This window comes from Enhydra lutris, unplaced genomic scaffold (genome assembly GCF_002288905.1).
Source record: "Enhydra lutris kenyoni isolate GAN:26980312 unplaced genomic scaffold, ASM228890v2 scaffoldscaffold26, whole genome shotgun sequence".
In the NCBI taxonomy this organism is placed as follows: Eukaryota; Metazoa; Chordata; class Mammalia; order Carnivora; family Mustelidae; genus Enhydra; species Enhydra lutris.
In genome coordinates, this window is record NW_019154110.1 from 3,938,535 (window position 1) to 3,953,020 (window position 14,486).

The 14,486-nt window shown below is 36.2% G+C and overlaps 1 protein-coding gene across 1 annotated transcript in view; it reads right to left on the bottom strand.

Moving 5' to 3' along the window:
- The window catches only part of LOC111151808 (TAO kinase 1), a 174,950-nt gene that overhangs the window by 10,389 nt on the left and 150,075 nt on the right, over positions 1-14,486 (bottom strand). The window contains exons 17-19 of the mRNA XM_022510019.1: positions 13,611-13,850; positions 9,890-10,102; positions 7,662-7,844 (exon numbers count right to left, since the gene is read on the bottom strand). Coding sequence (XP_022365727.1) covers positions 7,662-7,844; positions 9,890-10,102; positions 13,611-13,850 — 636 coding nt within the window. The remainder of the gene's footprint in view (positions 1-7,661; positions 7,845-9,889; positions 10,103-13,610; positions 13,851-14,486) is intronic.

The following is a 14,486-nucleotide window of genomic DNA, read 5'->3' on the forward strand; positions in this document are numbered from 1 at the left end:
TCAGGGTTATGAGATCCAGCCCTGTACTGGGCTCTGCGCTCAATATGAAGTCTCCTTAGGATTCTCTCTCCCTCTTTCCCTCCCAGTCGTGCTCTATCTCTCTAAAAAATAAAAAAATAAATCTTAAAGTAACTATGGTACTAGTGTGAAATAGACAATTAGTAAAAGAGAAAGAGAAGGAAGACCTCAGTTTGTAGGCATTTATTAATTTATTAGAGAGAGCATGAGTGGGGGAGGGGCAGAGGGAGAGGGAGAAAGAGACTCCCTGGTGAGCAGGGAGCCCAACACAGGGCTCTATCTATCCCAGGACCCTGAGATGATGACCTGAGCTGAAGGCAGATGCTCAACTGACTGAGCTACCCAGGCACCTCAGTTTGGAGGCTTTCAGTGCAAGACAAAAGCAGTAATTAATTTAATGGGAGAAACAGTGCAAGCACATTTGGCCAACACCTAGAAGAAAATGAGAATGGAACCCTATTACACCACATTCCAGATAGACCAAAACCTGAAAACAAAAAACTAAAAAGTTTTCATCGAAAAGTTAGGAGATTCTGTGTAGCTAAAAATTCATAGCTGGATAGCCATCATTATCAGTTCTGGAAAACTGGAAGTATTACAAATAAATAAATATAGTTGACTGTATATAATTTTTTAAATATTAAGAAATAGAAAATGAAAGACAAATTTGGAGAACTTTATGGATGAAAAGATTGACAAAACTTGAACCCACTGATCAATATTAATAGCACTTAAATTGGGATAGTTAGACATTGTGTGTCTCTTGATGTGATGCAAAAGGAAGTAAACTATAACCCTTATGAACATTCCCTGCAAAATGTTTTTGAAATAAAAAGTTTAATATAATCATGCCTTAAGACTTAATTACCAGTTTACATGAAATATGAAGAAGAGAGGAATACATTAAATGACACTACGAGGATGAAATAAGCCAAATCCATATGTGAGAATTCCTACAGAGCATAATGATCCAATCCTCAACAACAACAAAAAAAAGGTGTGTGCGTGGGGGATAGTGGTTATAGACTAAAAGACTTAAAAGATAATTAACCAAATGCTATGCCTGGACTTTGGGCCCCTATCCAAATAAACCAACTTAAGACATTTTTGAGATAAAAGGGGAAATTAAAGCATGAACTGAGTATTAGATAATATTAAAAATTCATTATTAATTTTGTTAGATATCACAATGGAATTATGATTATGTCAAAGTCAGAAAGTCCTTATTTGATTCCAAAATATTTTGGAATCAAATGATGGTATGCTGAAATTCTCTCCCACACCTCCTGCCTCCACTGCAAAGTTGTATGTAGGGAGCAGGGGGAGAGATTAAGAAAAAATTAGCAAAATATTGATAACTGTTGACACTGGGTGGTAAGGACTTGGGGATTTCATTGTACTAATTCCTCCTACTTCTGTGTGTGTTTGAAAATTTCCATGATAAAAAGTTTTTAAAAAATAAGAAATAAAGAGAATTTATAAAGGAGCATTACATCAGTTATCAAAGTATTTGAGGATTTAAGCCTCAAATTCATTGCTCTCTGCAGAAATCTAACTCAAAAAATAAATTTAGTTTTTATGCATCAAGTTTTCAGGAGTGTACTTTTTAAAAAAGTTTGGCATGGGAGACACATGCAAATAAAAAATCACCATAGAGGGCGCCTGGGTGGCTCAGTGGGTTAAAGCCTCTGCCTTCGGCTCAGGTCATGATCCCAGGGTCCTGGGATCGAGTCCTGCATCCGGCTCTCTGCTTGGCAGGGAGCCTGCTTCCCCCTCTCTCTCTGCCTGCCTCTCTGCCTACTTGTGACCTCTGTCAAATAAATAAATAAAATCTTTAAAAAAAAATCACCATAGAATGTGGTAAGATGTAATAACAGATTTACAAGGTATAGCAGAAATAAGAAGGGATGGAGTGATTCATTTTGTAAGGGAGAAAGATGAGGGCAAAGTATTCCCAGAAGAGGTGGTAGAGACTGGATTGTGAAAGAATACAAGTTTACCAGGAAGAGAAAGGGGAGGAAAAGATATTTTCCGCCAAAGTAACATGTGCAAAGGCATGGGAAAATGATAAAATAAGAAGTATTGAGGCCAGAATGGATTCCAGTAAGAGTCAGAAAATTATTGAACATTCTAAGTACTAAAGTGTTACAAAGTTTTGAACTGAACATTTCATATGAAGGCTGAAGGAGAATTTAAGATTAGACATGAATGTTTCTGAGAGAAAGACATCAAATTGTTAACTGTGATTTCGGAGTGGTGGGACTACAGACATTTTAATTTCTGTTTATGTTTTCCTAACCTTGTCAAGTTTTTTTTTTTTTTTTGTAAAGATTTTATTTTTTAAGTAATCTCTACACTGAATGTGAAGCTCAAACTCACAACCCCAACATCAAGAGTTACATGCTCTAATGACTGAGTCAGCCAAGTGTCCCTAAACTTGTCAAGTTTTAAGAAAAATCGCTGTGTATTTGTAAAATGATTTTCCATTTTTAATAACTACATATAAAATACCCAATTCATATAGAGATTAAGATTCATGTAGAGATTAAGGATTAGGATTCATATAGAGATTAAGGATTCAAAGAAATTCAAATTTATCTTTGAAATTTTTTTTTTTTTTTTAAAGATTTTATTTATTTATTTGTCAGAGAGAGAGAGCACAGGCAGACAGAGTGTCAGAGGGAGAAGCAGGATCCCTGCAGAGCAAGGAGCCCGATGCGGGACTCGATCCCAAGACGCTGGGATCATGACCTGAGCCGAAGGCAGCCGCTCAACCAACTGAGCCACCCAGGCATCCCTATCTTTGAAATATTTTTAATGTAAAACTTTCAAAAGTCCATTTACTAAAAGCATTTGTTTTAATTCAAGGGATTTAATAAATGATGTGAATGTGCTGAGTATGTATGATTTGAATGCTTTGCATATTATCTAAAGGAAACTCATAACAAAAATATTAAACACATTAATGCTTATCAACCTTTAATCTAGTAAGCATTGCTTCAATTTTGTTTGCTCAGTTTTGTCATTTAGGAAACTCAGAACATTTTTCAATAATATAAAAATGAAACTAAGATTTGTGATACGCTATATTAATCCCCCGGCCCCTTTTTTAAAGGTTTTATATATACTCAGGGCACCTGGGTGGCTCAGTGGGTTGAAGCCTCCACCTTCGGCTCAGGTCATGATCTCAGGGTCCTGGGATCGAGCCCCACGTCGGGCTCTCTGCTCAGCGGGGAGCATGCTTCCCCCTCTCTCTCTGCCTGCCTCTCTGCCTACTTGTGATATCTGTCTGTCAAATAAATAAATAAAATCTTTAAAAAATATATAAAGATTTTATATACTCATTTGAGAGACAGAGAGAGAGACAGGGAGAGCAGAAGCAGGGGGAGGGGCAGAGGGAGAAGAAGCAGACTCCCCGCCAAGCAGGGAACCCTATGCAAGGCTAGATCCCAGGACCTGGAGATCATGACTGGAGCCGAAGGCAGACAAAGTTCAACTGACTGAGCCACCCAGTGCCCCAATTTCCATTTCTTTTAAACCTTTTACTTATTTTTGCAAGTTAGCAAGGTGGCTTCACTGGGTAGATAAGAATTACCATAATTAAGACTTTTGAGATGCTCTTCCAACCTATCTCCTTTGAAATAAAATGTATTTTTGTGTGAATATTTTCAGTTCAACAAAGAAAGGACCTATAAAATGTCCCAACTGTCAATTCTTATTTAAGAAGTACCAACCATGTTGCTGATGCTGCGAAATACTGAGAGAAAACTAAATGAAATAACAAAACAAACAAAAAGCCCATTTATACTTGGGAGATACTGATACTTTTCATGCATGTATGAAACTCACATGGGATTTAACATTTACAGTGATGTTATGCTGAATTTTTAATGTAAATGAAGTATGGGAAAAGTTGTAGTAAGACCTCATTTGAGTCAACTGAGACTTACTTACTTGGTGTCTCAACCTAAAGGAATAGTTTTGGTTCATTTGGAGGCTGAAAATAATCCTCAAACAGAATTATAACATTCACTCAGATTTCACCTCTATTTATTTTCAGACGACTTTTTTTCTGTATAACCAGTAAGCACAAAGTGTAGAAAAATAGCTGTTAAAATTTTTCAAAGTTTTTATAGGGAGGGTACATGGATTTGGTAGTTGCCAACTGACCCAAACCGCTTTACGGACCTGGGCTTCACCTGAAATGTAAACATTAGCCCTAAAAACCAAGCAGCAACTGAAGGCTCTGTAGATTTGTCATCCTATTGTTAATTATTTTTAATACTAAATAATCATAAGCATTTTCCATTATCATAGTAGTATTTTAAAAGGCAGAAAACAGAACAAATCTACTGTATTAATACAGCTACTACTAGCATTCTTTCAATTTGCTGTAAATTGTCTTTTTTGTTTTATTCAACACATCATAAGCATTTTCCCATATTAATACTGGCTTTGTAGCCATCACTTAAATGAATAAATTTCACTGGCTTGGCCATAATTACTTAATTATATCTCTATTCAGATGGTTAGGTGTTTTCTTTTATCTTTTATTTTCTCCCATGTTTTTATTTAAATTCCAGTTAGTTAACACAGAGTGTAATATTAGTTACAGGTATAAGATTTAGTAATTCATCACATACAAACAACACCTGGTACTCATCACAACAAGTGCACTTAATTCCCATCACCCATTTAATCCATCCACCTACTCACCTGCCTGCTCACCGCCCCTTTACTAACCTTGATGGTTAGATGTTTTAAATCATGATAAATATGTTATAATGGGGGTGCCTATTATAGCATATAGTTAGCACATAGTTAGCATCTGCCTTTAGCTTAGGTCATGATCCCAGCATCCTGGGATCGAGTCCCACGTCGGGTACCTGCTCAGCAGGGAGCCTGCTTCTCCCTCTCCTCCCCACTCATGCTCCCTGTCACTATTTCTGGCTCTCTCTCAAATAAATAAATAAAATCCTAAAAAAAAAAGTTATAATGACTGTTTATATGCATAATTTCCCCTATATTTTAGATTTCTTTTCCTTAGACTAAATTCTCAAAGTCTCAAATGCTTAACAATTCCAGAACTCAATATATACATCTGTATTGCTTTTCAAAATGCATTTATAGTATATGAGAGTACTACTGCACCTTCACCTATGGATATCGGTTTCAAACCAGGCTTTGTAGAACATGTAGACTTTGGTTCATATACTGAAATAAAGCTGTATCTAAGTTATTAATTAGCACTGTTTAACTCTGAACCACTAGGTGGAGCTAAAAACACAAATATATTTTAATAGTACCACTATTTCTTTCATGACACTATTTCTAAAAACTACAGAGGTTTTCCTTATAGTGGTAATTTTGAAGCGTAAGTGACAGAACTTCAGACTGAATTTTAAATGTTCAAACTGGAATCAGATTTATAAATCTGATAAACTATAGATTTTTCTCAAAATTTATGTGTTCTATCTTTCTCATCCTGAATAAGAAACAAAACCAAGATAATTTTTACAGCCAAATACCTCTCAAAGAAGCCAGTAACAAAGACAGCTGTCCCAGGGAAATAGTATCATCTTAGTTAAGTGGATTTTTTAAGACTATTTTTTGAATATAAGAAGGCATTGTATTTTTATCCAAAAACAGTAACAACTTTCATTAGGCAAGACCATTAGGCAAGTATTCACTTACAATGGACCAACCAGCTGTTGGGAAATGGTTGTGTCAGGATTTTTTTTTTTTTTTTTTAAGATTTTACTTACTAATTTGTCAGAGAGAGAGAGCACAAGCAGAGAGAGCAGCAGGCAGAGGGAGAAGCAGGCTCCCCACTGAGTAGAGAGGACGATGTGGGACTTGATCCTAGGACCCTGGGATCACGACCCGAGCTGAAGGCAGAAGCTTAACTGACGGAGCCACCCAGGCATCCCTGTCTCAGGAATTCAATACAGCTCTAAATCCTGGATACAACTGATATTCTACTACAGCTTACCCTTGAACAAAATGAATTTGAACTACATGGATCCTCTTACATGTGGATTTTTCCCAGTACAGTACTGCAGACAGATAACAGTATAGTACTGTATATGTATTTTCTCTTCTATAGCTTACTTTATTGTAAGAATACAGTATATAATACACATAACATACAAAATATGTGTTAATGGTTAACACATATTTATGTTATCGGTAAGATAAGAATATTTATGTTTTATCGGTAAGGCTTCTGGTCACTTTCATACATGTAAGAAAAGCTACATGCAAATTTTCTTTTTTTCTTTTTTTTTTTTTTTAAAAGATTTTATTTATTTATTTGCCAGAGAGGGAGCAAGACAGAGAGAGAGAGAGAGAGAAAGAGAGAGAGAGAGAGGCAGGCTCCCTGCTGAGCAAGGATTCTGGGATCATGATCTGAGCCAAAGGCAGATCCCAACACGTCATATGAAATTTTCAACTGCACAGGTTGTTGCAACCCCTAACCCCCACATTGTTTAAGGGTCAACTACACTTCTAGCAACAAATGCTTTCCACTCTTAAAAATCTTCTGCTCATCACCCTTTCCCCCAAAACACACACATACTTAAACACACAAGTTTAATACCTTAAAGGATGAAATGAATTTGGGGATTTTAGTTCTATTCTTTCATATACCTGACAAAGAATAAGTAATAAGTAAATGAAGATACAACTAGAAGTAACGTTTTCAGCCTGATCTTTCACCTGTGTGAAAATAATCTTCTGTCCTCTAATTGTCCACCAATCTGTACAGCTGCAGGTCCAGGATGCACAAGTGAAGTATATATTCCTGATCCTCTGTCCCCACTTCTCCCAGGCAACTACTAATGTTCTTTTTCTTCACTATCCAAGTTTTTCTCCAATATCCTTAGGTAGAGCTAGGTACATAAAAGTGAGGAACACGGAGCTGGAGCTACTCTCTCCCAATTCAACTGTCTTCACATAACCCCATATTCCTTCCTCTAGCAATTACTACTTAATTATATTCCCTTGATGTTTAGTACTCAATAATTGTAAGATTCACTGTTGAATCAATAATTTCATTTTTGAATTTTTAAATTTTATTTTTTTAAAAAATTATTTATTTATTTATTTGACAGACAGAGAGACACACACACAGCGAGAGAGGGAACAGAAGCAGGGGGAGTGGGAGAGGAAGAAGCAGGCTTCCCGCCGAGCAGGGAGGCCTATGTGGGGCTTGATCCCAGGACTCAGGGATTATGACCTGAGCTGAAGACAGACACCTAATGACTGAGCCACCCAGGTACCCCAAATTTTTAAATATTTTTTAAAAAGATTTTATTTATTTGAGAGAGAGAGCACAGGCAGGGAGAGTGGCAGAGGGAGAGGGAGAAGCAGGCTCCCCACAGAGCAGGAAACCTGATGTGGGGCTCCATCTCAGGAACCTGGCATCATGACCTAAGCCAAAGGCAGATGCTGAACTGAATGAGCCAGCCAAGCACCGTAAAGCAGTAATTTTAAAGAAAAAGAAAAACACGACCAAAACCAAAAGTAAGGAGATACCGTATTGTGAAAACAATTCAATGTCACCTGTCAATATGAAAAAAGACTTATAATGCTTCTGCTGAAAGCAAACACTGGCACAATTACCTTCCTCATATTACTTATACCTTTTGTTCTAAGAGTGCCCTGCGGAGGGAGACCCTCTGTTCAAGCTCTCGAAGTTCTCGATCATGTTGTGCCTCTGCTTGCATCTTGATTTTGCTCTGATATGCATTCAACAGCTCCAGTTCCTGCTGCAGCTGCATCTTCAAAACCTGGCACTCTGCTTCCTGTGCTTCATCCAAACGTAGCTGAAAAAGAGAAAGAAAATATATACTACTGTGAGTTATCTATTCCTCACCTATGGAAAAGAGGAGGTATGAGGAGTACTCTTTTGCAGGATACACAACTGTTCTCTCTCATGTCTTGGAGTAAACATCTCTGAAGAAGGAAGGCCTACCCCTGGGGCAAATAATATATTTTATGTTAATAAAAAAAAAAAAAAAAAAAAAAGGAGGAAGGCCTAGTAACTAACCACTGATGGCATTAGGAAGATAAAGCTATCAGGAGCTCTTTGGAGGATGCCTAAATAACCACTTTTTTTTTTTTTAAAGATTTAAAAAATTTATTTATTTATTTGACAGACAGAGATCACAAGCAGGCAGAGAGGCACGCAGAGAGAGAGAGAGAGAGAGAGAGAGAGAGAGAGAGAGGAGGAAGCAGGCTCTCCGCTGAGCAGAAAGCCCTATGAGGGGCTCGATCCCAGGACCCTGGGATCATGACCTGAGCTGAAGGCAGAGGCTTTAACCCACTGAGCCACCAAGGTGCCCCAATAACCACATTTTTCTTAAGAAAAATCTAGAATATGATCAGATGATATAGGTAAGACTGAATGCTTTCTTTCCAATGGGAATAACTATAGCGTAAAGACAGGCAAACAGCCTACTGGCCAAATCTGGGCGGCTGCCTGTTTTTTTTTTTTTTTTCTTTAAAGACTTATTTATTTATCCTAGAGAAAGACAGAGCGAGAGAGGAAGAAAGACAGGGAGAGAGAATCCCAAGCTACTCCTCACTGAGTAAGGGGCCTGACAGGGAGCTTGATCTCATGACCCCAAGATCACGATCTGAGCTGAAACCAAGAGTTGGAGGCTTAACCAACTGCACCACCCAGGAGCCCCAAGAATGGTTTTTACTTTTGAAATAGTTACATTTGCAATAGCTATGTAAGTACCCACATAATATCTTCAATTTTGCCTCCTGGCCTACAAACTCTAAAATATTTACAACCTAGCCCTTTATTTTTTTTTATTTTTAAAAAGATTTTATTTGAGAGAGAGAGAGAGAGAGAGAAGCAGGGTTTCCGCTAAGCAGAGAGCCTGACCTGGGGCTTGATCTCAGAACCCTGAGACTATCACCTGAGCCAAAGGCAGCAGCTCAACCCACTGAGCCACCCAGGCACCCCAATCTGGCCCTTCAAGAAAATATTTACAAAACTTCTATAGAAAATATTTTGGGGTGCCTAGGTGGCTTAGTCGATTTTGTCAGACTCTTGATTTTGAGTCTGGTCATGATCTCAGGGTTATGGGATCCAGCCCTGCATGGGGCTCTGAGCTCAGCAGGGAGTTTGGTGTTTTCCTCCTCTGTCTGCCCACCCCCCATCCCCCATATTCTCTCAAATAAATCTTTAATTAAATAAAAAAAGAACCTGAAGTTTTAAATAGGCTCTCCGCCAGTGCCTCTCAGGTGTTTAGCATATATCCCAATAGCATATATCAAGATTGGAGCAGCAGTTTTGTTAGGTAGTGAGCAAAAAGTAGTACTGTATTTGGACTCCAAATGGTCACATTTGAGTACAAATATGAAATATTTTCTATATCACAAATGGAAATACGGTATTTCTCTTGCATGTCAGTGGTTCCCTAAAGACTTCAGAATCAAATCTACATTTCTGGGGCACCTGGGTGGCTCAGTGGGTTAAAGCCTCTGCCTTCGGCTCAGGTCATGATCCCAGGGTCTGGGGATCAAGCCCTGCATCGGGCTCTCTGCACAGCGAGGAGCCTGCTTCCTCCTCTCTCTCTCTGCCTGCCTCTCTGCCTTGTGATCTCTGTCAAATAAATAAATAAAATCTTAAAAAAAAAAAAAAAAAAAAAAAAAACTTCAGGTCTGAATGTATCAGTGAGAATTCTTTATACATCATGCATGCTTCCAAGCAATGTTCAGAGAAGGAAGAATATGGACCAACACTATGATATCCCAAGCCGCAGAAGAACTATCATTTCTAACTAGTATTTTAATTGCTGGGTAGAAGAAAAGGATCACTAACTAAATTTATTTTGCCTAAATAAAACAAACTCACAGCTTGTGTGGAGAGCATTTCATTAATGCTGTGGTCATACTGCTCAGCCAAGATGGCTAACTTCCGGGTCTGCTCCTCTTTGAGCCGTTTCAGAACAGCCTTGTGCTCACTCTTTGGTGTTGTCTCCAATAGGTGATTTCTTAATGCTTTATACTGTCTGGTTTGGATTTTGCAGGTGTCCTGAAACTGCTTTTTTATTTGGAGTTCTTTAGACTGGGAAGAAAAAAATAGATACATATAATTTTTAACATATGGCATTTGGTATACCTTAGGCTTACATTAAAATAAAGTCTACAAGGAAAAAAGGAGAAGAAAAAAGGTCAGATCATAAGGCTGCAGGTACTTTTGCACTTGGCTATTGGGTCAAACCACTAGATTCTATGCATTTTTATAACAAAAGCTCTAATTTAAAACTTTAAAATATCCATAACCTCATTTATCACAGGACTTCAAACAATACTTATTTCGTTAAGAAATTTGGTGACTTGAGTAAATATTAAAATTAGCTTGAATTACCATGTATACTGATGACAGAAAATTAAATTTCTTTTCATGTATTAAGTACGTATGAAAGTATTTTGCAGGACAGACAATATTTTATCAGATCTCTGAGGGAGAAAATAAGCATATTTACTCTGTTCCTTATCTGAGACACTTTGTTTTAATTTCTTCTAATAACAATCTCAACTCTAACTACATACTGAAAGTATATACTAACTACATACTACATACAAAAGCAGGGTATTAATAAATAATATTATTTATTAGTTAATTATCTTTTCCTTAAGGGAATAAACTAGATAGAAACATACTTAGTAATGGTTTATTCTTTAATACCATAAGCAAAAACGTGAAAATCAGTCAGGTTAACTCATCTTTTAAAGGTCAAACAAAAGTTATGGGGCAAGGGAAAGGAAAACTTTCTTGGGAGTGATAAGAGACATGAGCTACATAAATATTTCTGAGATAAAATAATTGAGCTCAGAGACAGAAGAGTTTTGGCTTTGGTTTTTGTTAATCACAGGTTATTCTACGAACTCATGTTTTAATAAAATTTAATAAGATGAGATATAATTCTATAAAGTATATTGAATGAGTCTGTGAGAATATATTCATTTACTATACTAAGGCAGAACATATACTTGGAATTATTTTACCTTAATATAAATACTGCCAGACATTGATTGGACGATTCAGCATGCAACAAATGCACATCTTACCGAAGTAAAACACTTGTCGGGGAACTAGTTATTCACCATTCAACACCAAATAGACCTTTTCCATATTTTACACCAACTGAGGCACTAGGTCATAGTCATTAATACTTTATTCTGTGAAGGGTCACACTAGAACCCTGTGAAGGGTCTAACTAGAAAGAGAAACTCTTGGGTTAATTATGCTCAGTAGTACCACACTTAAATACTGTCCTTGGTTAACAAAATTCTTCCAAGATGGCTAGGAATGAAACAAGGAAGATTTAGACATTCTTTCCTGCCTCTGTATAACATTCAACCTTTTAGAAGTTTTACCAAGAAAACTGTATAATCACTCCGTATCATTAGCCTAATGAGAAAAAAGAACTTGCAATTCTTTTTCAACAAGAAGAGTAACACCTATTATCAAGAATAAACTATATCTTTCAATAGTTAACCCAAGTGAAAGTAAGAACAAAGTTATAGTTGTTTCTATCATTTAAACTCACTGAACACGATTATCTGGATGACAGATGAAGAAACAGCAGAGTAGGCAATACATGTTTACTCAATCCATTCTACAGAAACCCAAGTGCTCAAACTAAAGTCCCCCTAATTCCCCACTGAAGTCTTGAAGGAAGCTGGAAAAGACAACTATTATGACTTAGGCATATAAAAATGCGACACGTGGTGTTAAAATATAGTCTGTTCTGTTCAAATGGAGCAAGTAGACAGATATACATAACTAAGAGGAACAGTATGATTTTCTTCCCTACTAAAGTAACAGAACAATTTCCTTTACAGAAAATCTTGAGCTCACTGGTCATCAAAGGAGGCATTCTAAGTCATTCAAAGTCTGACTATGATTGTGAAATATTATTTTTCTCCTCACATTTGATATAGTATGTGTAAAAATCTAATCTAGTGTTTACAAGCTTTCAAACTAAAAAGATTCCAATAAGAGGAAACAGAAAGGAAGGCTTAAACATCAAACAATCTACCTATTCCAAGTCTTAGAGAAACGCAATCCTATCAGTTTTATGGTATGACTAGAGAAAACTAACAAGCTTTCAGTTTCGTTTGCTTCTGGGTGCTGCTGACTTTAAAGCAATAATAAATTTTACAGACATGCTGTTTTAAAAATCTTTTAGGGAAAATTGTCTTTTCTGTAGTCAAAACACTATATATATATACCCCCTTCATCACAAAGATAAATCTGAAAAATCATTATGAATTCCAATTTTTTAAGTATAATTAATAAAGGTTACATGGGGAGTAAACACAAGCTACTCTGTAAATGATTTTTATTAGTTAATCTGAAGACACAAAAAAGTGAAATTTTATCCCAGTTCATAAGGAAAGGGTAAACCATCTTAATTTTGAATATATTTCATTCAAGACAGTCTATTAGAAGTGAATTGGAATTCAGAGTTACAATTGGATATAGTATAATTTCTAGATTTTAACACAGACTACCTCTGTGAATAAATCTCACTTCACTCCAGGACAGTTAAAGACAAAAAACAATTTTATAGTTAAATTCTCAAACAAAAGGGGGTAGGGTAAAGTTTAAAAAGGAAATACCGTGGGATATGGGCCTTACTGGATATAAATTGAAGTTTAAAATTTGCAGACATATCCAAATTAATTGATGTACTACTTTAGACGACAGCCTATGCAGTGGATGGTTTTGTTTTTGCTCATTAAGATTAATGTGACTATACTCCTTCAAATATTTATTACAAGTTATAAAATTTGAAAACACCTTGGAATTGCTAACTCTCATTGACTATGGGTTAGACCAGCTGGAGAGTGAGGGAAATCTCTATAATACACTTTGGCATCCTCATAGTTCATACTATGTGAATGAATTACTGTATTCAAAGTAAATACAAAATTTAAAGTCCTTTGATATTATATATCACCAACACTTGTCTTTGCTTATTTTTGGGGGGGAGGACTATATGACAACTTGCTCTACTCTGATGTGCTAATTAAAACAAAACAAACAAAAAAATACATATATATATCCCAACTACCTATGCCATGGTCTTACCTACATTACCAAGCAAAGAAAGCAAGCAAGCAGACTCACACTGTGATGATTCCTTTGTTCCTCTTAAGATAAGTACAATGAAGGGAAAGGGAGTAAAAAGACATTTTCTATTTATTGGCTTCTGTGCTGGTTAAGAACTTAGTGTCTTATAGTAAATAAGATTCCAAAATTATATTACTTGGAACAGAGAGAAGAAAACAGGTTAGCATATTGACATGTTGACTGTAGTAACAGCATTGGACATTTGAGTACATTAAAAATCAGAATTTTGATTTTTTTATGGCATGTCCTACAGTTAAAAGTTTTGGTATAATGTTGAGAAATACATAAGCAAAAGTCTACAGCTATATTAAAACTAACCAAACATTCTTCAAATGAAAAGAAAAAAGTTTATTGATTTGTTTATGCCAGACCTCTTACATGGATGCCATTTAACTCTTTCCCCTTTTATCAAGAACTTAGTTAAAGGTACCTTTAGACTCTTAGGCTGTTGTCGAACCTCCATGACATGCTTTCGCCTTAGTTCCCTTTCTCTTCGCTTGTTATATTCCAGCTGGTTTGTCAGCTCAGTTTGATGTTGCAATCTGATCAACTCACAGCGCATCTTCTGAATGGTGTTGAGGTGACGGAACTCCAGTTCCTGCATGGATTCATGCTGTCGCAGTAACATGGCATGCTCTAAGTCCTTTTGAGTCTGCCTTTTATTTAACTCCTAATCCATAACACAAAAGACAAAGGTATAATACTGCTGTATGATGCCAGAAAAAAAAATCCTGAGAAACAGGACAACTAGGAAATAGACGTAATCCTCTGAGTCAATAATGGTTACATGGTAAGTATGAGGGTTTTATAGTATTTACTACAGTAAATGGACAATTAGTAGCACAAATTTTCTTATGCTGTTCATTTACTATTTACTAACACTACTTTATGCAGTCAAGTTAAAAAGCTATTGAATCTATCTTAACAGGTTTACTGCCCTTCCCTCTCTCCTGTCTTTACTGTTTCCTAGTTTTATATTTGAAGAGGGTTCATAAGCCATTCCTTGAATTTTTTTCAGAGTATACTATTTAATTCTATTAGGAGGAGCATACCCAGTATAGTGTAGTGGTTAAGGACATGGACTGTAAGCCTGATGATTCACAGACCTGTACCCCTGGGGCAAATAATACATTATATGTTAATAAAAATAATTTAAAAAAAAAGGATAACTATTTGGAGAAATCTAAAATGAATAAAATGTATATATGAATATATATGAATAAAAAGAATGAAACTGCAAAAAAAAAAGAATATGGATTATAGAGCTGGGCTGCCTGTATTCTATTTCCCTTTTTTTTTTTTTTTA